The 27,786-nt window shown below is 35.0% G+C and overlaps 1 protein-coding gene across 1 annotated transcript; it reads right to left on the bottom strand.

The window, feature by feature from the left end:
- Positions 1-41: 41 nt before the first annotated feature.
- LOC129278843 (uncharacterized) lies at positions 42-27,786 on the bottom strand. The gene is made up of 11 exons (XM_054914976.2): positions 27,777-27,786; positions 27,069-27,190; positions 22,386-22,499; positions 20,086-20,160; positions 19,175-19,243; positions 16,879-17,026; positions 14,914-15,177; positions 14,362-14,613; positions 12,607-13,086; positions 10,590-10,751; positions 42-3,776 (listed from the first exon to the last, which is right to left on the bottom strand). Exons 1-11 carry the CDS (start codon positions 27,784-27,786, stop codon positions 3,595-3,597), a joined length of 1,878 nt encoding a protein of 625 aa, XP_054770951.2. The 3' UTR covers positions 42-3,594.

Genomic DNA, 27,786 nt, shown 5'->3' with positions numbered 1-27,786 from the left:
CAATCATATCATATAAATTACACAAAAATAAGGAATGTAACTGTTGCAGTATGTTCTTAGACATCTGTGCAAACTGTGAAAGACTCCTATAACTTGTAAGTACAAAAGAATCAGAAACAATTAATGCCAACATAAACAAAGTTACATAATGTACCATACTGCACTAAGGCTAATAGTATTATTTTAGTATATACTTGTAACGTCCTATAATATGCTACCAACCTTTTAGCAATACAGTACTATACTAAACTACATTGTAGTACAAATACGTATATAATGGTATAGGCTTTATATATCTTTATATCATACAAAATGTACCAGGCCTTCAGACAGTATAGTTGGAAATTATTCATCAAAGGTTGAACTGACAAGTACTATTTTTGCAATGGGCAAAGCCCCAAGGTACAAAAATAGTTTTATTGCCAGTCCAATCGAGGATGATTAATCCTAATAATAATTTTTGTTTAAAGCCTGATATATATGTTTTATGTCCCTTCTAAGTTTGAACAATAAATCTCAGTAATCTTGTCCTTCAGTTGGTCCAAATCCACGTTTTTGACCAAATATTATTCAGCTCAAAGGTATCTTATCAGCGTCTATCATGCTTCATCGTGAAGGTTTCGCACTAGAGAGAGCACTCTCTTATGTTCACGACAAATTGTTAGCTCTGTATATTTTTCAATATTTTGGCCGTTAGTGAAGTTAGTGAACCCCATCGCAAAATGCACTCATTCATGCCGAGTGTTGAATGTAGACTACAACAACACAATGTCCGGCGAGCCCAGAGAAACAAACTTTCAATATTGAAAGTAATATTTTATCACCTGACTTCACAATTATCAATCTAAAACATGGCAGAACTTGAACACTTAAAATAAGTTCATTTACTGGTGGGGTTCACTAATTTTTGAGCACCACTGTCTGCTAAAAAATTCTTTGAGCTCCGAATAGTTTTGCCCCCTAAATATAGTGAACAAAATTGTGTTAAAAACGAGCATCAACTGACCAATAATTTATTCAGAATACTCATGAATATTCATTTACAAGGATATAAACAATGACACATCTAGCAAATAAAAGTCACCGTACCTATTCTAGCATTTCTGCTTCTTTCAAAATTTTGACAGTAATCATGTACAGGTATTATGTAGTTATAAATTTAATCCAATTTCTGTTGCATAACATAAATGAATTCATTTCAATTCAATATCTTAGTTTGCATAGAACAATCATAAATATCTATAATACACATAAAGGGAATACTTGTACTTCTCGAACTTGCATTTATCATTTCTGGTCATTTGAGAATAACTTTTAACTATATTCTCTACAGTCTTATGTCTAAAAAAATACTGCATAAAATAAATTTTGTGCAGTAGTCATGAAAAATGCGGAGCAAATGGCGATGCGATACCAGTGAAATTATTCTTTGCACATATGTGATTTTCTGGTTTTTTTTCTTCAAAGTTTGCTCCTAATGTTATTTTTTCAACAGGAAAATGATCACAATTTTATACAAACATGCATATCTAAATTCTAAATAGTGAAAAAGATTTTTAGAATAAAATAGGGGAAAATGAGAATACTAAAAGGATGCAATGTTACTAAAAAGAAAACACACACCCAGTTTGAGTCTTTGCCTTTGTTTACATCAGCAAAAAATTTGAAAAATACATGGTTTAAAAAATAAATGATTTTTTTTTCAGTAACTCTTATTCAGGTGATGAGCTAGTTGGTGGGAAAGACAAAATGTTAACTAACTTATTAAAAGCACAATAATACTTTAATTCTTCAGAAAACAAAGCATATTTAGCAATAAAATGATACGAATACATCAAAAGGTATGCTCTGCTTTAAGACAAAGAGAAGATCATTCTTCAAGAAATGAATTTGCTTAAAAAGTCTAAAACCATAAAAAGCTGAATGCAACAAATTGGATACGTTACAAAGGTTTTGGGAATGTATTCTCTCCTAGATGAAAAAAACAACATACAGTGGGATGATGAAAATTCTTACAGGATACATACCATGTCAAATTTCTAAAAACATGTATATCAGGAAAGGTCCTGGTCTAGTGGATCTGACTCTCAAATTGGAATGAGAGGGTTGAGGGCTGAAATCCTGGCCACAGTACTGATTTCTGTCAGCAAGAAATTCATCAACATTGAACTGCACTCTACCCGGGTGAGGCAAATGGGTACTGGCAGGAAGGATTTCCTTAAAAATTTAAGGGAGTACCCTGATACCCAGATATCATTAAAAAAACATCTATGACACAGTCATTGACAGACGGCTCGAGTAGGAGAGTGAGGTTTAAATAATAATACCTGTAATAATAGCCAATTTTTTAAATAGCACTTTTCCCAGAACGACTCGAAGCGCTTTACAGCATATTATTACCCAGGTCATTGGATTCCTTTCGATCCCGCACGAAAAGTGCACAATTTCCACTCCCTGGGGAGCATTCCTTGCATTCATCACAGCCTCATTATGGTGCTGGAAAATTCAAACATTTAGCACCTGGGTCGAGAGTGACAAAGTGTGGATTGATGCCGTGCCAAAGGATGCTAGACCGTGGTGGGATTCGAACACACGACCCTCTGTTTACAAGGCGAGAGTCAGAACCACTACACCACGGCTCTTCCACATTTAAAAGTGAAAGTGCTAAAAGTGGGAGAGTTGGAGTCTTTGTGTGGCAACCACCTTGCCAAACTAATTGAGAACGTTACAGGTTACTGCTTCTTATTCATTTAACATGTTCAAGCGATATTTGGACCAGAGAAGGAGAGGAGGAGTCTCTTTGTGGCACCCAGCTCTCCAACACTAGCTGGGAATATTACAGCAGATTGCGTCATCAGTTAACGTGTTAAAGCAAGAGATCTTTTTTACTATTGGGGAGGGTTGGGGATTCTTCATTGCACCCATCTTGCCAAAACTAGGTGGGATTCTGGGAACATTACAATAGATTGCTTTATCACCAATAAACATGTCAAACAAAAAGATCTTTTACCCCCCCCCCCAAAAAAAAAAGGGAGGAGTCTCTCTATGGTACCCATCTTGCCGAAACTAGCGGGGAACATTACAGTGGATTGCTTTGTCACTAGCACCTTCTCAATCAGTAAAAATGTCAAAGAAAGGATCTTTTGTGAAAAAGAGAGAGTTGATGTCTCTGCCAAAACTAGTTGGGAACATTAAAGAAGACTGTTTCATTGGAGCGTTGTGGCCCAGTGGATTAGTCCCTGGACTTTAAAATAGAGGGCCGTGGGTTTGAATCCCAGCCATGACGTAAATTCCTTCGGCAAGAAATTTATCCACATTGTGCTGCACTCAACCCAGGTAAGGTGAATGGGTACCCTGTAGGATTTATTCCTTGAATGCTTAAGTGCCTAATAATATGGCGGCTCAGCTACAGCAGGGGTAATTATATGATACCAAGTATCAAAGCGCAGTTGAGTATATGCCCATAGTAACTGCAATATGTAAATGGACATATTATTATTATTATTATCTTCATCATCGGTGTACATGTCAAAGCAAGCGATCTGTCAAAAGCGGGTGAGTAGCATTCGCAGTGTGTCACCCATCTTGCCAAAACTAGCTGGGAACGTTGCAGTAAATCGCTTCATCATCTTCATCAGTAAACATGTCCGCTGTCTCGCTAGGTTTGCGGTTGTTGTTGAGGGCCGCCTGGGATGTCCTTCTGTTCTCAAGTGTGGTCTTCCGCTTGTCTTCTTCTTCAGCTGCAGTTGAATCGCTTCCCTTATAGTTGTGGAAATCTGTAACGGACATTAAAGACAGATTAAGTTAGTAATTACGATTTATTTCATATTTTAATCTATCATTGTTGGTGTAACTAGGGTCGCAAAAGTGCATTAACTTTAACTGCAAGAGCAACCCAGTGGCAATTCTAGCTAGGTTTATTAGATACCATTTTACAAGCCATACTGTTTGTACATAATGGTCCCGTATCATAAAGGATAGCGATTGATTGTACGCTTGATTTTTACGATTGTACATTGTACTCAATGCAATTGATCGTAGAAAAATGTTCTATGATCATTGCTAAGCTTTGTGTTATGGGCCCCGGGAGCAAATTCATGTCTTATTTGCTTTAGTGTGCATTTGCATTACAGACATTCTCTTATCATTTTTCACACACTTTCTTGTTTTCAAAAGATACTGAGCTTTCATCTAAATGGAAATGGGGCTGCAAAAATCATTTTGACTACTATCAATAAATCAACGAATCAAGGAATGAAAAAAAGTATGAAATAGGTATATGGAAAAATGAAATATATAAATTTTCAAAAGGGTGGAGTAAAAATATAATGCCTCTACCCATGGCAAATTGAAATTTTATGTATATTCTTATTGATTTTTTTTTCTTCAAATGTTGAGTGGAATATTTGGGGGATTATAATATACAAACTTACATGTATTTTTCTCTGATTATAAGTATCATAATACAGTATCAACGAGTTAACAGTAATATATAATTGATCTTGTCAAAAAGTAATGGTCACTAAATAAAATGAAAATAAATATATACGATAGATGGACAAAGGGATGGGCAGAAAGATATCAGAACCCCTCTGACACACAGCTTCGGTGTGTGAAGGCATTAAAAAGAAGGGTTTGATATATTGCTCTTTTTTATGACAAAGGATCGATTAACAAAAATTATACATGTATGTTTTACAGCAAGCACAATGAAACATATAGTGTGGGGAGCTGGGAATGAATTTTGAGCCGATTGATTAATTTGGTGTTAAAAATGTATAAAAAATTCTGGAAAAAAACTCCATAACAATCTAAAAGCAAAATCTGATATCATTTTCTGGGTTTCCTGGCCTTGGACAACATTTTGCCAGCCTCAGCCTTAACCTCAGGCCAAGTCATAAGCATTTAGTCCATGGGACAAGGTTTTCTGATGACTCGGAACTCGCAGGTTTGACTCCATCCCAGCCTATTTCAAATTACATGTAATTAATCACAACAACAACAAAATCTGACAAATGAATATGCAAATAAATGTTGAACTGAATTTCAACAAATAATGCTTTAGCATAAGAAAGAAAGCAATATCTGGGAGGAAAATAATGATAGCTCAATCCAGGGGCACTTTTTGAAAATCCAGGTAAAAAAAAAGTAAGCCTGTGCAAAATATGTTTTTTCGCATGCTTTTCAAACGAAGCCTGAGCCTACTAATACCATGCAATTTAAATTTACACAAGCAATGCATTCTTACAACCATGCAGCAAAGCAAAAAGACAAACAAAACTCATATTGAACTTTGATCCATCTCAAAAGTTTTTGAATACCAGGGCCCCATTGCATTAAATTTAATATTATTGTAACTTTGCCATCCAGTGGTAACAGCCAATCAAAAGCAAGCAAAGGATTCCACGCAAGTTACCATTCATCGCATGGGAAAGTTACCATAATGATAACTTTTATGCAACAGGGCCCTGATCAGCCACCCCCCCCCCCAAAAAAAAAAAAAAAAGTTTTTTTTTTAAAGGGGAAGTTCACCCTGGAGAAAAGTTTGATGTTCATTAAAAATACCTGAAAAAAAAATTAAAAACATTTGTGAATGTTTGAATATATATAATCATAATGAAATAATAAACTCAATCAGCTTTCCATACAAGCATCTCAACTTATCAAGACATGCATTAATTACTCAAAATATCAATCATACACATCACTTGGTGTATATTACATGTATGTCGTCAATTTTTTCCCAAGCAAATTAAAGAGAAAATAATCATAAAAATGCAATAAAAAAGTCCTGAGAAACAAGTGCACCATGCTTAATATATAATTCAGTCACCTTTGCTCCCCATATTTGTATTTATATCTTGGAGGAACTAGAGGAGGTTCAGGACCTATAAAAAAGGAATATGAAATGATTAACAAACTGATCGTTTGAATTCCTTGGTGATTTTCATGTCTAATTAACGTGTGCCCTGGATTTAGCAGAATATCCATCTATGGGAAGTCCACCCCAACAAATAGTCAATTTGAATTTTAAAAAAAGAGATAAATTAGTCAAGCCTGATTAACATTGAAAATTTCATTAAAATCAGATTTTCATGTAAAACAAGTCAAAACACTTTAAATTTTCGCTTGATAAATATCTTGCTGAAGGAGAAGATGTCGGGGAGTGAACCCATGACCCTATGATTGAAATATGGACAATCAACATGATTATCTTGAAGATCGAACATGATCCACTGTCTGGTGATCATGTGCATCTTAAAGCAGAAACGAACCAATAGCGCCATCTTGAGTTCTCATCTACTCATCCTGGGCACATTTCCTGACCCATAATGCTAAGGTAGTCTAGTAATTTAGACCCACTTGAATGATAACATGCTTACAAACTACTCAATACATTTATACTGCAATAATTATGTTACCAAGTAGCAAAACAATTACTTTTCCTCTCAAAACAGTTTAGTTTCTCTATACAAATACAATTATAGGTCAATTTATTCTCTGCAGTATTAGTAGATATCTGAAAAAGTATATTTTAAGACTATGTATTTATAACACACAATCAGAGAGAGACCATGCACAGTTCACTCTCCCTTAAGAACATGTGGGTATTTTGACAATAACAAATACCAAGGCGTATCTGCTCATTTACAAAAGAACTGTTTCACAGGCTTGTCTTGGTTTTGTTGGCCGATGCCCTGTATCGATCAGAATATGCCTTTCAATCAACATAATTCAGACTTGGAGCAGTAAAATTGAGAAGCAGACAATTTTTGTGAAATAAATGTGTAATCATTCAATCTACAAACTTCTGCGCACACACATAATGATCTCAATAACATTGAGAGATACACGAGCTTTACACACTGTGTCATGTACCTCTGGAATATTAGGAGGAAACCTGAAATAAATAGGACTATATATATTATTAACGATTATTCACAATATTGCCTCTATCTCAAAATATGCATATATTTCCCCAAATAAACGCATCAAACTAAAGATTACCAAAGTTAGACGAGAACTGCACATTGATTTTCCGATATTTAAGTGAGTTATCATCTTCTCTGTGCATTATCTATGTCTTATCTAAAATTGCAAACTGATATTTTCAACTCATGGCATATTTGATGGTTGAATACAATAGGATCAAAGAAGATACATATGAAGAGAATGTTATGCAGAGGACAGTGACAGTATATTAAACATGTTAGTGAATTCATTAACTAAACAACGAATGTCCAATAGTCCAATGTCTAATAGGTCGATACCAAGGTGACTACACATTAAAAAAAACAGACAGAAACAAAGCACAATTACTTTAGCTGATGATATCACTTCAATGATTACACAGAGTGCATGAAAATGGATGCACAAATCTACCGGATATTTAACTAGCACTGGAGGAATGCATTGCATATTTGTAAGAAAGGAAAGAAAAAGAAAATGAAGTGAGATTCACAGCATCTTTGTAAGTTAAGCCTTCTAGTTCACCGACCCTGTTGCATTTCATAAAAAATGTGTTACTTTGCCATTAATCATAACTTCTGAAATAAATTGAGAGGAAGAAAATAGGGGCAAAAATCTAATCTAATCAGCATTGAATTGCCAGTTTTCAACTTGCAAGACAGGAAATAAATTTAATTTAAGAGAAGTGAACGGTTTCTTTATAGTTAAGGCATTTAGTTCATAAGCCTACTGAATTAAAATTTTGTTACTTTGACATCAATCATAACTTCTGTATTTATAAACAGGGTGTAAGAAAATGGGGGCACAAATTTAATCTAAGAGGAATTTGGGGATACGTATTACAGCCTTTAAGGACAGATACATGTAGGAAAGAGAAATCAAGAGGGGTGAAAAATTCTTCATATTGTTAAAGCTTCTAGTTCATGACTCTTGCTCTTTTCACAAAATTTTAGGCTCCTGCATCAAAAGTTATTTGGCCTTACCAGAAAATGAGGTCAATTATCAAGAATAGATGAAGAGAGGAAAGAAAGAGCTTGATACAATCATTTGCAAATCATATTTCATCATTGGATGGAAGCGGATATATTTTATTTTTTTCAGATGATGATTAGAAATGGTTGCATTTGAAGAGCTATGAATATTTTATACCTTACAAACTGGCAACCCATGATGCCCTGAAACAATAATTTGCAAATCATATTTCATCATTGGATGGAAGCGGATATGTTTCATTTTTTTCAGATGATGATTAGAAATGGTTGCATTTGAAGAGCTATGAATATTTTATACATGTACCTTACAAACTGGCAACCCATGATGCCCTGAAACAATAATTTACTAATCACATTTCATCTTATGATGGAAGCATGTAATTTTTTTTTCAGATGATGATGATTTTAATGGCTGCATTGAAGAGCAATGAATGTTCAATCCCTTACATATTGGCAACCCAAACGACTTTTGTCGCGGGTCACGTCCTTGCTTCTTCCTTATTCTCGAGTTTGAGAGGATAGTACTCGTGGCCGTAGTCTAACTCTGCATAAATTTCCTCCTGTGTAGATGGATCTAGTACCCCTGTGTGAGAAAATGTTCAGTTTGACCAAGGTTTGCCAAACATAGCAACTGATATGCAAACCTGTTTAAAAGCACTGCATAGTTTCTTCACAATAAAGGCATATCCAAGGGCTGACACAGGACTTAAATTTAACCTAGGACATCGCTTGACAGAGGTTTGCCGAACCTAGCAACAGATATGCAAACCTGAATCCAAGAATTGCAAAGTTTCTTCATAATGTAAGGCTAATGCAGGGGCTGATTATGCCCAGTAAACAGGCTTCCCGGCCCCTTTTATTGGCCTTGGAGATTTTTCTGCCCTTAAAATTCACTTTTCCATTTGCTGTAATATACTCTCTAGAAGAGTGACCTTGCCATACAAATATCAAAATTTAATGCCTGCTTATATAGAAATTCATTAAAGAATAAATTCATATCAAAATTGATTGTATCTCCAAAAATGTTTTTCCTGTGGAAATTCTCTACTAACTTTTTTTATCACACACAAAAAAATTGTCTCTTTAAACGTTAAGATGATTTATTTATAAGGCTAATGCAGGGGCTGATTATGCACGGTAAACAGGCTTCCCTGCCCCTTTTATTGGCCTTGGAGATTTTTATCCCCTTAAAATTCACTTTTCCATTTGCTGTAATATACAAATTTGCTCTCTAGAAGAGCGACCTTGCCATAAAAATATCAAAATTTTAATGACTGCTTATATAGAAATTCATTAAAGAATAAATTCATATCAAAATTGATTGTATCTCCAAAAATGTTTTTCCTGTGGAAATTCTCTACTAACTTTTTTATCACACACAAAAAAATTGTCTCTTTAAAAGTTGGGATGATTTCTTTACAAATATAACACACCAAAGAAAAGGGATCTCACTTCCTGAGGAAGGGGGGGGGTATAAAAAAAGAAGTGAAACTGTCTATGTGTCTACACATTGAGGTATGTAATCTCAATCCCAACAATATGTAAGCTACTACCAAAATGTAACCAATAAAACTCAAACACATACACCCTAACATTCTCATCTAAAACGCTGTACTAAACATATAAGTATATGACTAAACATTTAAGCATGATTTAAAAAAAATACATTAAATGCTGAATGAAGCATGCCCATTTGACTGAAAATTATGATGGAAGTGCACAAAGATCTAAAAATACCTATAACAAAATCCAGATGTTCAAACACAGAGTGTGGCATAATTTGTACACTGAATGGAGTGTAGTTTACAGTGTACACTAAGCAAGCATAACTCATCAAATGTTGAATTAAAACTTGGATCCTATTACAACTGGTAGGATCCATGCTTATAACGACAATGCTGATTGGTCAACAGTTACACTTTTGAACAAATGTGCGCATGAAACATTGACTTTGATTGGACATTGTCACTTTGCAAATTTGTGTGTTACACGGACCAAAGCTCTTTTTCATGAAACTGATTACTTCTGACGAGTTGTTACAAGCTATTGAAATACCAATATCTCACTGGCTGACAGCAGATTCCTAAGTAAATTATTGGATTTAAAAATGACTGAAAATATCATTTCATTCAGCTAAATTTCGATAACAGATGACGACGATTTATGATAACATGAAAAGAGACTGCGCTATATACTGTAAAGTTATATTATCATTAAAGTGCTTGGCTTGTTCCGCCATATTAAGGGCTACATGTATATCATAAACAGGATATCACTGTAATTTCTGTCATCACTCCTCAGATTGTTATTAATAACAAGCTGTGGAGAAAAAAATGTGGCCCCTGGTGAGTGTTTCATAAACCTGTTCGTACAGTTAAGTTTGAATTTACGCACGACAGGAACATGTTCAGCTAGATTGAGATATATCATCGTGCACAAGAAAGGGTCACCAGTCGAGCGCTAAAGTCATTCCTGACTTACGAACAGCTTTATGGAACACCTTGTCAGAAAGCCTTCGTAGAGTATAGGCCATGTGTAAAATACAGGAGTGGAGACTTCACTCTTAACATCCTATCTGAGGGACATGTGAAAGCAGCAACATCACCTAATTATGATTATCATTCGTACCTGCGACACAATAATCTCCATCCGAATCAGAGTCCTCCTGGTCTCTTTCGTAGACTTCCGAGTAGTAGTCGCCATGGTGATTGGTTGTTTCTTCGGGGTCGTAGGTCGAGGTTATCTTCGGCAGCCCGTTCTTGTCCTTCGCCATCTGTATCTTTTGAGCATCTGTGTGAAGATCGATTTTCATTGCAGAATTATCAAAACATTTATAAATGTCTTTATTAGAGGTAGTTGTGGATACAAGAGTACATGTATATACATGATCGTAAAGTGAGTATAATTCCTAGTACTATGAATAAGTGCTCATGGAATAGCGGTGCATTGCGAGCGACTTACTGATTTGTTTGTATACCTAATCATGTTGCTCCACTAAGAAATTACCTGATTTTACTGAAAGAAAGACAAAGGCCCAAATTCTTACTGAGAAACAATGTGATATCACATTATTGTTGCCAAATAATGTGCAACTAGCATATTGTAACCTATAAACCTACTTTATAATTCTACACAGATTAGGAAGACTGCATACACAAACAATTACCTGCTAATGACATTTCTGAATTACTTAGTTCTAGTCTCCCCAAGAGGTGACTTAATTACAAGTTGGAATACTTTGAAAAAAAATTCATGAATTGAATATAAAAACTGGCAAATCATTCCATCGTGACTAACAACTCTGCGTAAAATATTTTTCTGACTGGAGTATTGAATTGAATACCAGCCTAAAGTTGATCTTACACAGTTGAACCTGCTCTAGTCTGTCCATAAATATCACAACTTTGAATGAACTGAATAATTTCCCCATTGGAACATGTATTACAGAATTCCTATTCATAAAGACCACCTGCTCATAAAGATAATTTTTCTTGTCTCCCTTGGCTGATCTTTATATACCACCTACCCATAACAACCACTTCCTATTCTCCCTTGTGTGGTCTTTATAAACAGTTGTTTCACTGTATAATTATGGAAATTATACTGGATATTGTAGATTACAGGAACCTGTTCATAAAGACCAGTGCAGGCCGCACAAAAACGTTTTCAGACTAACAGAACGCTAACAGTAAGCCCAGTCACATCTTTCGGATTGTGAAGTCAAAGCATTTATTTCAATGTGTAAGTAATGCATTGTGACATTAGGCATCACTGCCACATTACTGGCTTGTAACGGGGCGTCTGTTAGTGCATTGTTAGCACTAACGTGTTTCCATGAAGTTTAAATGTGCTATGTATTTCCCAAAATGAATTTATCTTATAATGCATTAATTACCCTTTTTATATCCACGTTGAATATCATAAATTTCCTATGTATGTTTAAGTAATTATATATTCTTTTATATTGCAAACAGCAGATGAACGAAACAATGGCCAATTTGACAGATTATGCCTTTATCCTATTTTGAAACAATATCCCATTTATTTTGAAACTTAAATAATAATTTGCTGAAAGATGTTTTTACCCCCCCCCTCCCGTTCCATATATCTTTATCTCCATTATGTTGAACCTTTACGATTTTATGTTCAGCAGGACCGTTTTTTCTTCTTTACGTTCTACTTGTAAATGCTCCATCAATTATATGTACATGTATATTTTTCTGTAACCCCTGCCAGTAGGCCTACTCGAAATTACATGTAGCATCACTTCTAATAACCGCTTCCTTACACACACTCAACTTATCATTTCTCTTATTTTGCAACCATTATTGTTCATTGAAATTATTACGGTTAATCGAAATTAGTATTGCAAATTAGAATCATTATTATTGTAAACTTGAATTATCACTGGATATTTGAATTACTACGGTTAAATTGAATTAAGATTATTATTGTAATTGAGATTTTATTCATGTCTATGTGCAATTTATATGTTTTTATTTGTAAATTCAACGGCAATTCAGCCTTCGTGGCTGCTAAATTGAATAAATACATCTTGAATCTTGAATCTTAAAATTTCTGTGCGGTCAGTACAGTTTTCTTGTTGCCCATGGATGGTCCTTATATGCAGGTTCTAATGTATTACCTGCAGCACTCATGATCTCATAGAAACCACCTGCGTCCTCGTTGTGCGGTTCCTGTTCACTGCTACTCGTCCTTGGCAGAGGCACCGGTTTGTTGTCCTTGACGGCATGAGGCGTCGTCGGACTGGGCTTTGGTTTGGGTTTGGGCTTGGGCTTCGCATCTACCGCCGGCTTCGGGAGGGGCTGCGGCTTCCTCTTCTGCGCCGCTTCCTTCTCCAGCTTGGCCTGGAGTTCCTGGCTCTTCTGGGCCACCACTCCTGGGCTCATCTTCCGGTCCCTCCGGCAGAAGTCTTCCCCTTCTACGAGGTCTGTGGCGCTGTTGGAGGAGGGTAGCGCGCGAGGTAGCTTGATGGGACTTGGCCTGCCCGGTCCGGTGCTGGAACTGCTGTTGCTGGAGTCCGTGGAACTGCGGGAGGTACCAGGTCCTGGAGGTATCCTGGACTGGTCTTCTGAATCCTCCTGGACGACTATCATATAGTCACCTGAAACAAAGATTGAATACCAATATGGTCGCACAAAAATGTAAAAGTGTGGTGATATCCATAACAGCGGCAGAAGAAGCCTAAATGAAACAAGAGAATGAATAACGAATTTCCTGCTTTATATGAAGAATGGAAGCCTTAAACTGAAGACAATGACCAACATCATATGTATAGCATCATTCACACATTAGTTCTTGGAAGAGATAGCTCATTCTGAAAGGTGAACCAGGATGGGTTTCACGTAAAGTGGATAAGAGTGACTCTGGAGGATATTTGCAATAAAAAGGGAAATACAAATAAAGTTTAGGTGCTTGGATTGGATTAGTCACCAGTGACCACCTGTACACTGAATACAGAGCACTAAGAATACCACCAAAGGCTCACCACATCACCTGGAGAGCCAGTAGCACCTGAGAGTCCAGATAGGACATTGACATATTGAAGCTATCTTTCCCAAAGCTAATGTAGAGGGCTCGACTCCAAATTTCCCTAACAAAGAGCCACTCCCCTCGGCTCCCTTCTCATCTATGAAAGCTTTGGGTATTTCGCTTCCCTATAACAACATTCAATCTGGGGTCCGTCTTAAAGAGAGTTGCAATTGATCCAATCAATCGCAACTATAAAAAGAAGGCAACGTCAACATCTTAAATGAAACTTTGTTCAAAATATTTTCTAGAAATTATGTATATTCTACAATTCACTGTTTTCTTGACAATTCTCTATGCTTCTCTTTGTTTCAAAGGACACTGGGCAAATTTCCTAAAGAAAAAAATAGGACATTGATGGATTTCCATATACTTGAGATTGATCGCATCAATCTAACTCTTTGTAAGACGAGGCCCTGGGCTCCGTCTTACAAAGAGTTGCTATTGATCCGATCAAACGCAACTATGGAAAGCCAGCAAAGTCAACATATAAAATGCATGTTTGTTCAAAAAATTTCTAGATATGAATGTATATCCATATATTCATTCAAGGACATGTTGCAAATTTTATGTAGAAAAAATTATAACACTGACGGATTTCCATAGAGTTACGATTGATTGGAGGTGAAAGATAAAACAATCCATTCAACAAGGCATAGCTGAGTTGAATGGATCATTCTTTCATCTTTCACCGAATGAAGTATTCTGTCCTTTGCACAAATGAAAAGAACATTCATTGGATCAATCGTAACTCTAAGACGGGGCCCTGGACTACACCTGACACACAGAATTCACCCCAGGACATCTCCTTTTTAGGGAGATTTTCTTCACGGTTCAAGGTTATACATACCAGGTACTTCACTCGTACCGGCGCTTGAATCAAAGGACTGACTGGACTGCATGGATTCTTGCCTGGGGGGTACCCTCGGGCATGACATAGGTTCAATGGGAAACTCAGGGGCTAGGTACTCCTCCTCCTGACTATCCATGCTGATGTTATGTTTCTTCTTGCCGAACATCTCTTCGTTGGGGATCTGGTAGTCATGATCGTCATCGGATTCGTCCGATAGCCCAAGCTCGTCTCCACCCTGATAAACCGCACCTGCAGGCGATTTTTAAGATGGGAGAAAAATTGATTAAGTAACAAAATAACTGTATTAGTAAACCTATGCGCAAATAAAATAAATGAATGAATAAATCCATACATAAACAGTAAATTTGATTCAATAAATGAATCGTTTGAATAACATTTTATAGATTATTAGACATTTCTATAACTCATGAAGATATCAAAATGCATTTCTTTCTTTGATTTTTGTGAAACTTTTTTCTCATTTGATCTCCCTGTGGAGTAATCTACAGTAAATCAGATTCAAAATGCAAACTTGCAAATATCACTCACTCGATGAATTCGAACCCAGAGTCCCTGTATGGCCCGGCTGCAAGGCAGACGAGGAACTTCCTTTGCTGATAGGTGGGGTGCCCCTGGGGAAAGTCCTCGGCTGCTTGGGGCTCTGTGTAGAAGGGATGTTGATTGCAGAACTGGAATCTAGAATGGACGATCTTGTCCCGAGACCGAAGCATCTCCTCCTGTCGAGGGCCGGTTCCCTCGCCGGAAGCTGCATGTCCAATGTCTTGAAAACATTTTCCACCGTGCTAATGCCATCTGAAGAATAGTGAAGAGGTTGAAACATTGCAATACTAGTAAGTACAGGGGAGCGTTTCATCAACATTTTTGTCCGACAAGTTGTCAGATCTGACAACTTTCCTTGACTTTGATTGGCTGAGAAGCACTGTTACTATAGTAACTGTCGGATAAAGTAGGACTTGTCGGATAAAACGTCCGACAAGTCCTTTCACGAAATGCTCCCCTGGTGTATTTATCAATGTTCCTTTGACACTATGATCCCAATTGTGCATTTCTTTAAAGGGACATTCACCCTCTCAGATGTTTTAACAAAAGCAAAAACAAAATTGAGAAAAAAATTGGGGAAGTTTGACCATAATCGGATTATGGTCAAACCTTCCCCAATATTTTCCATCCAAGAATTAGAGAATTAGGAAGTTTTAGGAACTGGAATATGTGACGTCATATGAGAGCAGTCGCCCCGTATGTCATGTAATGGTTCATGATGACTAAAATTAATTGGTCTTTGAGAAGGGGGTATGAAGCGATATGTCTTATACAATGTTATACATAAGCAAAGTCATACTTGATTTTCTGAGAAAATTAAATGTTATGGAATTCATATCACATGAACAAGGGCAGGTGGGGGGGGGGGCTACTTGCTTCTGAGATCTAAAAAACCAAAATATATAAATGCATAAATCTGTTATTCCTTGATGGATTTTCACAAAATTTCTACCAATATGTTTTGTAATTGTGTTTAAAAAAGGGTGTTTTTTTAATATGTTTCTTAATTGTGTTCACAAAAGGGTGAATTTCTCCTTTAAATGTAGCACCAGTTTTGGGTTTAAGATAAAAAAGGGTCCAGTGCATCTTATTTTGATAATTATATATGTTTGATTAATAGAAAATAAAAAGTTGTCCACTACAATATGACTAATTGGTAAAAAAATGTGACCTTCGCCACAAGATTAAAATGGCAGACCCTAACTAAGCCTTAAAATGACGTACAACTTACAATGAAGAGAGGAAAGAAGCTCTTTTTATGAAAGACTGAGAATACAAAGAAAGTCACACAATAAAAATACATGTACAGACCACCAAAATGAGGGCAAAAACAGGCAAAGAAAGGAACTAGCCAAGCATAACCATACACATTGCAAAACAGAACAATGTTATGAAAGAATTATTGAGCTAAAACTCAGCAAAATATCTGAATACAGGTACTGTATATATACTTTCGGTTCTTCACATATTCAATTCTGAATATATAAAGTCTGGATAATATCAGTATGCCAAATTATTGATGTACTGTTTGTAAATATTATATACTAGTAATGTATTCTTTATTTTTTATTTCATGGCTCTCAAGGACACTGGTTATTAAAACAGACAAGGCCATCATGAATCAAACTGAAAATAAATGGATCAATCAATCGATTGATCAATCGATCGTTTAATCCATCAATCAATCAAATAAATAACATTGAATTCAATACTTTTGGTACTTTAATACATAACTACTTAATGTGATTTAAGTATTCAAATGAAAGAAAATACAAGTTTCTTAAAATGTAGAATAAATAAAGATATTACACTTTTTAGAATTAGAGCCTCAATTTAGAAAACAATCTATGAGATGAAGGGCAAAATGGTGGTACAAAAGCATAACGTACTGTATGTACAGTACATGAGTAATCACAGAAACACACACACACAAAATAAAAATGAGATTAGTACCTCCTTTTATCTGGTCACCATTGTAGACCGGTTTGGTTGTCATCGTTGAGGCTACTTCCCGTTTCGCTTCAATAATTTGACGAAGCTTGTCCAAGGTCTCCAGAGACTTGTCGCAGTGTGCTATGGATGATTCCTGGAGAAGTGTGGCCTGAAGGGAACCAATAGAAGCACCAATAAATTTTGACTTCGCAAACCCATATATCAATCTGGGCCCCGTCTTACAAAGGGTTTTGATAGATCCGATCAATCGCAACTATGGAAAGCCAGCAAAGTCAACATATAAAATGCATGTTTGTTCCAAAAAAAAATTCTAGATATGAATGTATATCCATTATCCATAAATTCATTGATTTCTTGACAATTTGGTGTGTTCTTCTTTGTTAACAAAAGCCATTTTGCAAATTTCCTGTAGAAACAATTATGACACTGATAGATTTCCATAGAGTTACGATTGATCCAATCGTAAGACGGGGCCCTGATTAGATACCAACTTGGTCCAATAATTAATTTAGTCTAATGCCCAGAGGTCTACTACTTAGAATTTATATTGTAAAAGGAAACTTAGGTTTGGAAATTTCATCTAATCATATAGACCAATTGTGTTAGACCAAGTGGCTATTAGACAAAATGGGTAGAGCCCAACTGGAAATTAGAAGGAAATGGTAAATGGGCAAAATGGCAAATAGACCAAATGTTTAGTAGACAAACTGGTTGTGGATGAACTAGGTTGAGACCATGTGGGAAAGTACATGAAGATGGAGTGGGTGTACATCAATCCGCAATTTACCCTTTGGAACATCCCACCGCTGCCACCAAATAAAAGAGCTGGCTCAAGGAGGCGCTTTATATTCACTTGGTCTAGAAGCAGTTAGTCTACATCTTAAATAGTATAAACCCACATGGGCTTAACCTGCAGGGTGGTATTCTGATAGCCATTGGCTCTTCGTCTGATTCTCATTTGGTCTAATTTCCAATTAGCCTACTGATCATTTTTATTTCATTTTGTCACATGAAACTTTGGTTCCATATGGAATAACCAGGTAAGTTAAACATGTGGTTCACCTCACAGTTCCAGATGACTATTTAGATAAAATCAAATTAATTCTTAGAGGCTTAATAAGCAGATAGATAATCATCTCAATTTGCATTTATAGTAGAAACACTAGTTAATATCTGTACACTTCATTCATAAATCATCTTTTCATGAGACAAATCACATTGAAATATGACGAAAATAGAAAGACATATACAGGGTCTAAAACTTGCAAACTACTGTACATAAATCATTAACATCAAATGGAAGTAGTAAAATCAAAAATATAATATTCCTCAATTCCAAATCAAAAAGTTATACATGATTTGTTTTATTTTTATAAGATTTTTTTTCCGTGAAAATGACTCAATTTCCGTGATCATGAATGTACATGTAAGTAGAAAATTGTAATGAATAATATTAGGTAATGAATATTCAACCTCCTTATTTTCCTTGCACTGAATGGTAAAAAAAATCACTCACACAAACTGTAAAGAAAATGTTGGTAACAGGATTACATTGTGCATGTGCAATCACCCGGGCAGTGACATTTCAAATTTTAGAATAGAGGACAAATTTGAATAATACATGTGATCTTTTTCAGGTCAGCTTAAAATATGATTTATCATTTTTCCTGCACCTTCATAAAAGAGTGTGTAACTGCATTTTTCTGAAATTTTTTTGTGAAACGTGTGATATTTCAGAGGTATTGTCTGGTTCCAGGATTTGACGGACTACCACGCATGAGTCAACATTCATGTCCTAACTCGGGGAAATTCCCTTGATTTTGTAACAGTAGGTGGGGGGGGGGGTATTGGCCAAGAAATTGCAAGAGGTCAAGCCTGATTATGAAAAGGGTGATTTGATGATTAGATCTGTGGATCAGTCTTCCTGAACAGATGATCTTTTGGTAACTAAACCGGATTCTAAAAAAACCTGATCAAACTTTTCAAGGGTGCTGAACAAATTCCACCCAGTCAAAATGTATGTTAATTTTATACAGGCTAGCTTCAATAATCTTTATTAAGCATATGTCAATAATTAAGAGATGTGTGGGGTTAAACTTTCTTTTGCCATTTTGTGACTTTGGATTTTGAAACCAATTGATTTGAGGGTCTATAGCCTCTCTGTGTTTGAACCACACATTGGGTTCCACACTGTGAACACACTGTGGAACACTGTGTTCTTTCCAGAAGTCTTGGTCGCATGTAGGTCTATTGTGAAACACACAGATTGTATCAAGTAAACCTATATCTTTCTCACCTTATGTTCTTCATATTCTTTGGTTTTTGTGATGAGTAATCTTCCCATTTCAGTGTCTTTGCTTGATGCCTGGAGAAAAAAAAGAAAGAAAAAGATTGAATAATCAATGTCATAAAGGTACACTGATGATATAAAAAGTTTATAAACAAAAATACACAGAAACTATACAATTTATTAAACGATAAGTTGGTTAGTTGGATGGTTTTATTCATAATAAATAATACAAACATTGAGAGTGAGACTCCCATAGGCCTATGATATAATTTAGAGGTCAATTGAGATTAATAGAAATGCATGCAAATGAAACAAAATTTCAGTGGGTGAGTCTAACTCTCAATGAGTAAGAGTTGACAGCCCTGTAACAATATTTGAACAAAACAAAGAATTTGGACAAATTGATAAAGAGTATTTTGTAATGACCTTCTGATTTGCAGTTAACCTGTTCTTCTTTTTAAAACACATAAATGAATTAACTAGATACATGAAACAGATTGAATTACTCATATCATGATATAATTTTACATGAAATGTATTACATAATCAATATCAAAAGGTTTGTGTGCAGACCTGTACAATTTACGTCAGTGGGTAAGGAGGGTGCTTTTGTAAATTACATATTATATGCATACCTGTATGTACATGTAAATTCTGTTGTCAAAGTTGCATGTGATAACACATTTACTAACCTTTCAATCCGGTTATTCTTGTTACTGAATAATCCCTATATCAAGTTTTCATGAATTATATAATTCAATACTGCTATAAATGTATATAATCAACTGTAGTAACCTATACATATAGATATACATACATGTATAGATGCATCAGTTAATCAGTTAATAACTGATGCAAGATTTTATTCATCTATATGTATTTATAGGTTACTTTTTAAATCCTTAAAAAGCACTTACCAGTGATAATTCTGCTTCTAAATTTGCTAGTTTCACCTTGTCTGCACCCTTTTTAGATTTCTTTGCACTTTCGATCTGAAAATAGAAAAGGCAGAAGATACCCAAGTGTCCAGTTGATGGAAAGAAATAAGTAAATTTTCAGTATCACCAGCTAAGTACAAATAATCAATATTTATACCAGCTTATAATTTCAATAAACCATAAATTTCTTGCTTTACAAGCAACATGAAATTGTGGTTGAAAGACGGCTCAAAATGGGTTGTGCCCTTGAGACCTTTACGGTATAGCAACCAATTGGTCACAAACAGTGGCAGGGCCCCGCAGGGTGCTACCTTACTTTTTAGAGGCGCTTGCCCGGTCGGGCAGGTAAATTTGGAAAAAGTTGGAATACACTTGCCCAAAAATCTATTTCAATAGCCCGAAAAATCCTTGAAAAAGTTTTACCTCTTCAAAAGAAAGTTTTGCGGTTTTATAAACCATTGAACCTTTGCTCTCTTTTGACATGAACTGATCTACCTTGTTATTGCATTTCTTTTTCCAAAGTGATTTTATCTTGCCTGCCATGACCAAAATTAGGGTCAATATCATATCATATATTATCGACCCTTATTTTGGTCATTCTGTGAGAATTTTGCTTTCTACTGTGTGAATTTTGCTTGCCCAATTCGGGCAAGTAGTTTTGGTCTATACTTCAAACACTTGCCCGACTCTAACTTTTACATGCCCCGGGCAATCGGGCAAGTGCTTATGAAGCACCCTGCCCCATCTAACAAAGAGTTCCGATTGATCTGATCAACCTCAAGTATATGGAAATCCATCAATGTCATAACTTTTTTCTTCAGGAAATTTGCTCAATGTCCTTTGAAAAAAAAGAGAAGCATATTCTGAATTGCAAGATAACAGTGAATGTATGAATATACATCATATCTAGGAAACATTTTGGAGAAACATCATGTATTTTAGATGTTGTTGTCGTTGCTGGCTTTCCATAGTTGTGATTGACTGAATAAATCGTAACTCTTTATAAGACGGAGCCCAGTTGTGGAAGCCCCTAAACCAATAAAAGATTTAATTACCTAAATCACATGTCTGTAATCAGTGATGTAGGTGGACATGTAAGCTGTTCTGCCATTACAAATCTAAATGTAATTTTTAGTACAAACATGGACCTACCATGGTACAAAGAATGCGTTTCAGCATATTTCAGTGAATTCACACTGAAACTTAATAAATTCTCGATTACGAGACCTGCATGTGAAAATGTTTCATGTTACCATGGAGCTATTACAGAAGTTTCTTATGAAACATGATAGAGATCAACACTTAAATCAAGATTCAAGATTGGCAATTTTTCTCTTTTCTTTTATTTGACATCTGACAAAAACAGATGGTTTTCTGGGTAATGACATCGGATGTTTAAACAACGCAATTATTTCCTGTCATCTGGGAAAATAATCTAATACCAAAATAGGCGATCCGTTGAGGTTGTATTGCTCTCAGGACTGTGTACCCTGGCTACACTTAATTTGATGAACAATAGAATTGATAAAAAGGTAATTTCCAACAACATCAAGGAATAATTTGGATAGCACCTTATTCTATCTCATTTTCTCATGTATAGCATGTATTCATATAAAGCTGTCACGAAAGTCATTGTTTAAATAAACCCTCTCCTCGTGACTGAAAAAGCTATCAAATCATATTTTAGAATTTAGATTAATTATGAGAGATAGAGTACCACCTAATAAAAAATATATATACCACTTTAATAGCCTTGAGTACATATGAGAGTTATTATCTTCTTTAAGTGACAATTAAGAATGGAGTGTATACTCACAATGTAATGAACACATGGTAATTTTTTTCTTCAAATTACATGTTACTGCATTTGTAAGAGAAATATTAATTCCACATAAAAACCAAATGCCACTTCACCCTGTGCATCATAAATGTATACACTTGAAAAGGTTTTATATTTCAAGTGACAATTAAAAGATGGAATTGTTATCATGTTACTGAATAAAAAATGAATTAATATGGTGAGGAACAAGTCAAATAAACAATCCATTCATTATCAATCAATTAATTCTTCACATCTTGGAACCTTTTGAGCATTCTATCGAAATGGAAAATAGTACTCTATAAAGTCTAGATGTATCATCATTTTCATCATAAAAGACAGATAAAGTAACTTTTACAAATGAAAATGAATAAATAGATAATAAACAAATAAATAATAATAACAATTAATACATAAAACAGGAATAAATGAAAGAATACAAAAATATTCAATTTTCTACCTGTTTCTTGATTCCTGATACTTTTTTAGCACTGCTCTCTTTTTCCTTCTGAATTTCATTGAGTCTCTTTCCTTCAAAATTGATGTCTTTGAAAACCTTCCTGTACTCTACACTCTGTAAGAAATAAAATACAAACAAAAGAAGACATCAAGATCATATCTGATAAAGCTGAAATCCGGAGTTCAATTCTATTCTAGCGGGAAAAGGTAGGGGAAGGGGTATGTTTTAAAAGTAAAGAAGGAAAAGGCTATCCTGAATTATATTCATTCATGCTTGTATATTTTCCCTGACATGGGTTTGAAACTTTGGATTTTTCGTGTGATTTCAATTCCTTGATTGGGGGAATATTCAATTAACATTTGTTTTAATAGTGGGGTAAAATGTACAGGAATCACATTGAAATATTTGAATACGGTATTTTTGACAAATGAAAAATATAACTTCATGGGTGGTTTTGAAAGATGTGGTTGAGCAAAAAATGATATGCATGTATTGTAGTTGAGAGGCCCACATACAATACAATTACAGTAACTTTATGGATCTCAGGTTGGAGTAATGAATTTTCCAGGGCTCTATGTCATCTTTGTATTCGCCGTGAAGAACTGTTTCCTGATCACGTGTTCATTTACCCACATGCGCTGGTGCTAATTAGCTTATTATCGTAGTCTGATGAATTAATCCAACCATATCACATACATATATAATCAAACTCTGTATACACAAACCAACACACAATCTTCCGTCGTCTGACTTCCTTTCTCTACGATACACCCATTATTAAACATTGTTGAATTGTTGAAAAAATAATCCTTTTAATTCATTTATTTATTCATCTATTTATTACCTCTTATAATACCAGGGTGACTCTGTCAGTGGGTCAAAGAGGCCTAAGAATAATTTTGAATTAAAATAATAATCATTACTATTCAAAATAAGTAAAATTTTTTGATTGGTCACTATTTTTAGAACAGCTAATCTGGATTATTTCAAATCCTTGAAAAGAAGCGTGAGTAACAGTGTATTCAACTGCTATAGAAACATGTTTTTAATTAATGAAATCAAAGCAGATACAAGTGCATGTATGTGAAACTTTGAACAAAACAGTCCTAAGAAAAATAAGGATGTTCATATTTTTTTATTACAAAATTTTTTAAATAAAAAAAAACAGACACCCCCCATTTGTTCAAAAAAGAAATGACTAAAAAGGTGAAATGTCACCTTTCTCAAGTCTTACTTTGTACCACAGTGTATTAAACTGCTCTAGAAACTTGTTTAAAAAAATGAAATCAAAGCAGATGCAAGTACTTGTATGTCAAACTTAAAGTTTGAACAAAATAGTCCTACCAAAAATAAAGATGTTGCCGCAGACAACTCCCCCATTTCGCTCCAATATGAAATGACACAAAAAAAGATAAATGTCACCTTTTTAAAGTCTTACTTTTTAATCTACATCAATCTTTGTGAACCCTACCTGTCAAATCAATAATATAAAATATATCTATGCATTTCTTCAAAACATTTTTTTTTTGGCTTGCTTGCTTCACTCCCAGTGGATATTTAGAAACCTCCCCTACATGTACACTACATACATGCCCTGCCCCCTCAAAATTTTTCACTCATACCTGAACAGGGCTCTACACTAACCCTTTTTTTCTACTGGTCCAATCTGATCATGTCGGACCAGTACGTACCCCGTTTTTCCATTTTTTACTGGTCCGAACATGAAATTTACTAATCCTAAAAAGTAAAGAAAAATTAAAATAGGCTTGAGTTTACTTTGCTGTCTTGTATTGCTTATTGTTACCCCCCCCCAAAAAAAAAATTAACACAACATAATTCATGAGAGCCATTTATTTTAGATGCTACAGCCATTTTTGTAATGTAGAGAAGAGAAAAAAATTATCAGTTGTATCAGTTTGATCTGTATGTTTTACTGGTCTGACATGACCAGTAAATCTGGCTATTTCTGGAAAGTTACTGGCCCGACAGCAAATTTTACTGGTTTGGGACCGTCGAACCGGTGCCAGTGTCGTGCGCTGCATATCATTATGTCAGCCTACATGTATACCGTACACTGTATGGCTTCATGATGACAAAAAAAATTCTTCAGAAAAACAGAGTTTTGATGAAAAATATTGTCAAGATTTAATTCACAAAAATTGAATCAAGATGATAAAGTAGTATATATTATAATATATGACTCTTTGATTATATCTGGACTAAATCCGGAAAACTGTGTAATATAAACGGGGTACAACCGGTGCATGGGTTGTTCCTATACAACCTACATGTATGGTGAATCATGTGACACTTGCCAAGCAGGGGGCAATATAATGAATTATGACCTTCTAAGGTGTCCTAACAGGAAGTTATTAATCCTATTCCATATACCGCTCCTTTTAGCCGAAGATCATTGGCGACACAAGATTTAGTTCTAAAGAGATTAGCTCAAAGCGATTAACCAACAGAAGTTTATAAATAAAACCAGTCTGATTAACTTGTAATAGGTCCATGGTTTATTGCAATCATATGGTTTTTATTTTATCCAATTATTCTTAGTATATTCATGGACAAATTTAGGTCCATGCCTGGTATATTCATATATCAAAAGATAATTACTTTTTTACTCTCTCCCCTTGCAATCAGGCCCTCTTCATCAAAGTTTTTCCATAATTTAGTTTGGTAAAAAAAGTTTTTGTTGAAATAAATGCATCATTGTCTACAGAAAATAACTGACAAAAAAAAAATAATTCTTCTCCCATACAGCATGGCACCTTCAAATGCACCAGCAACAGGTGCATCATATGTGAAATACACTTTCGCGAGGGCGACACTTTCACCAGCAACTCTACCAGCCTGTCTCACCAAATCAAGGGCAACATAACATGCACTACCACTAATGTTGTATATCTCATCACTTGCAGAGTTTGTAGGGTACAATACATAGGGGAAACCAAGACCACACCCAAGAGACGATTCTACGGGCACAGATCCACCGTCAACACAGCAAAGCTGGACACTCCAGTTGGCCGCCATTTTAACCTCCCCAACCACTCCACCACTGACATGATGCTACAGGGCATCAAATCTTTAGGTACCCGTCCTGACTCAGTCCGTACTAGCAGAGAGAAGCTCTGGATGAGACGACTTCGCACCACCCAACCTCATGGCCTGAACATCCAAGAGGGGAACGACTGATTATTCTTTCCTATCCACTTTCAATTTATATATACATATCATTTTTCCCCTCAGCTCTTTTGAATAGTTACATTAGTTTCTTCCTCTACTTTCCTCCCATATCTCATACAAGCTCAGCTCCAATTTTTCCTTTCTTATTTAGGCGATATAATAATTATTATATATATATTTTTTTTTCTCCACTCACCTCTTTTAGATTTACCACATTTGCTTATTTACATGTATACTATGGTTTCTTCATAATACACCCCCTCTCTTCTATATTTGCTTTTACCTTTTTAGGCAATTTCCTTCCTCTTTTTCACATATACAGGGTTTTTTTTTTTTTCCTACTGTATAGTCCTATGTTTTTTTCCCGTCACACCTAGCGGATTACAATATCAGTTACACCATATGTGTATTTATATTTTTTCATATACATTTCTTTTTTGGATATATTTATACACATATCACTTATAGATACATATTTTCACTTACCTTATTCTCTTAGTTTGTTTAATGCTTTATCATATATACTTATATGTCTTTTGCACATTATCAGTTGTTCCCCATTCTTTTCCTTTTTTTTTCAGCAGCTTCTTTTTGCCAAAGAAAAAAATAAATAAAGAAACAGAGCAAAGAAAAACAAAGGTTTCACTGATCCAAGGTTGGGGTCCATTAAAAGTTGATTTGAATAAAAAGAGAAAAATCCAACAAGAATAACACTGAAAATTTCATCAAAATCGGATCCAAAATAAGTCATGATATTTTCAAGTTTCGCTTAATTTCACAAAACAGTTATATTCACATCCTGGTCGGTATGCAAATGAGGGGACTAATGACATCACTCACTCACTATTTCTTTTGTATTTTATTATACAAAATATGAAACATTTCAATTTTCTACCCGTTGTACTGTGAAAAAAAGTTTTTTTCCTCCCTGAACATGTCGTATTACCATTTTATGGTTCAGTCAAGATGGTCCTTATTGTCAAATCTGTAAAAATTGAAATATTTTATTTTCAAACAATAAAAAACAAAAGAAATAGGGACATCATCGACTCTCTCATTTGCATGTCACTGAGTTGTGCATAACTATTTTGTGAAAAATAAGCGAAACTTTAAATTGTCATAAATTTATTTTACATCCAATTTTGATCAAATTTTCAGCGTTATGATTTTTTTCTTTTAAATAAAATCAACATTTTTCTGGGGTGGACTTGACCTCAAAATTCGTTGATGTGTTTCATCATGGTCAGAAAACTGAATTAAGTAAAAACAAAAATTCCCCTCAATATTACAGTTTTTTCATGTTATCTTACCGCTGCTGAAAGACATTTTTTCCTGCGACAATTTGTCCGGGCTTAATTTCGTCTAAGATGTAGGATTATGGTTACAATGGAGTTTTATGTAAGGTTTAGGGTTAGGTATAGCATTCGATTAGTGTGTGGAATTTAGAGCGGAGCAATTGTCGTTGGAGCAAATGTCATGGAAACCAATACTTACATGGTCAATACTTTCTTGTGCCAGTGTTTGGATAGCCAGGTCCAGATCTGACCAACAGGAGTATAGGTTTGGTATATTGGCGTTGCTTTCTGTGTAGGACCATTTTAATAATGCTGTGGAAACTGAAAGAGAAGTAAAAAAAATAGAAACAGCTTTAATCAATCATTGGTTAAAGTACCATTAAGTCTGTACACTTTTTTCAATTCAATTCAATTTATTTTATTTCATTTTCAACAGAACAAAGTATGTGGTCGAAATAATTACAATGAACTTATACAGACAAATAAATTAAGGCATGTACAATATATGATATTTATAAGTAAAAGTAAAACAAAACAGAGTATTATACATGTATATAAGGAAAATATCATAAACATTATAAAATAAAATTCTGAGAAAATGGAGGGATCCACTAAAAAGCAGTGCTTGTATTGTGTGGACCACTCTAAATTCCAAGGATTTGAAATAAATCCAGATGATCGGCTGTGAACAGTGACCAGCCAAACTTTGAATTTATTTTAAGAATTAACTTTTAAATATCAAAAGATTTAAATTAAAATCTTTTAGATTTTATACATTGTATCTAATTTTGGCTGGTCACTATTCACAGCCGACCTGGATTTATTTTGAATCTTTGGAATTTAGAGTGTATATGGGTTGAAAAACATGGGATTGCCCCCCCCCCCCCCACTAACTCTCAAATTTCACCACTTGCCAT

The sequence above is a fragment of the Lytechinus pictus genome, chromosome 16, assembly GCF_037042905.1.
Source record: "Lytechinus pictus isolate F3 Inbred chromosome 16, Lp3.0, whole genome shotgun sequence".
Taxonomy (NCBI): domain Eukaryota; kingdom Metazoa; phylum Echinodermata; class Echinoidea; order Temnopleuroida; family Toxopneustidae; genus Lytechinus; species Lytechinus pictus.
The sequence above is the reverse complement of the archived record's forward strand: the minus strand, read 5'-3'. Positions and strand labels throughout refer to the sequence as shown.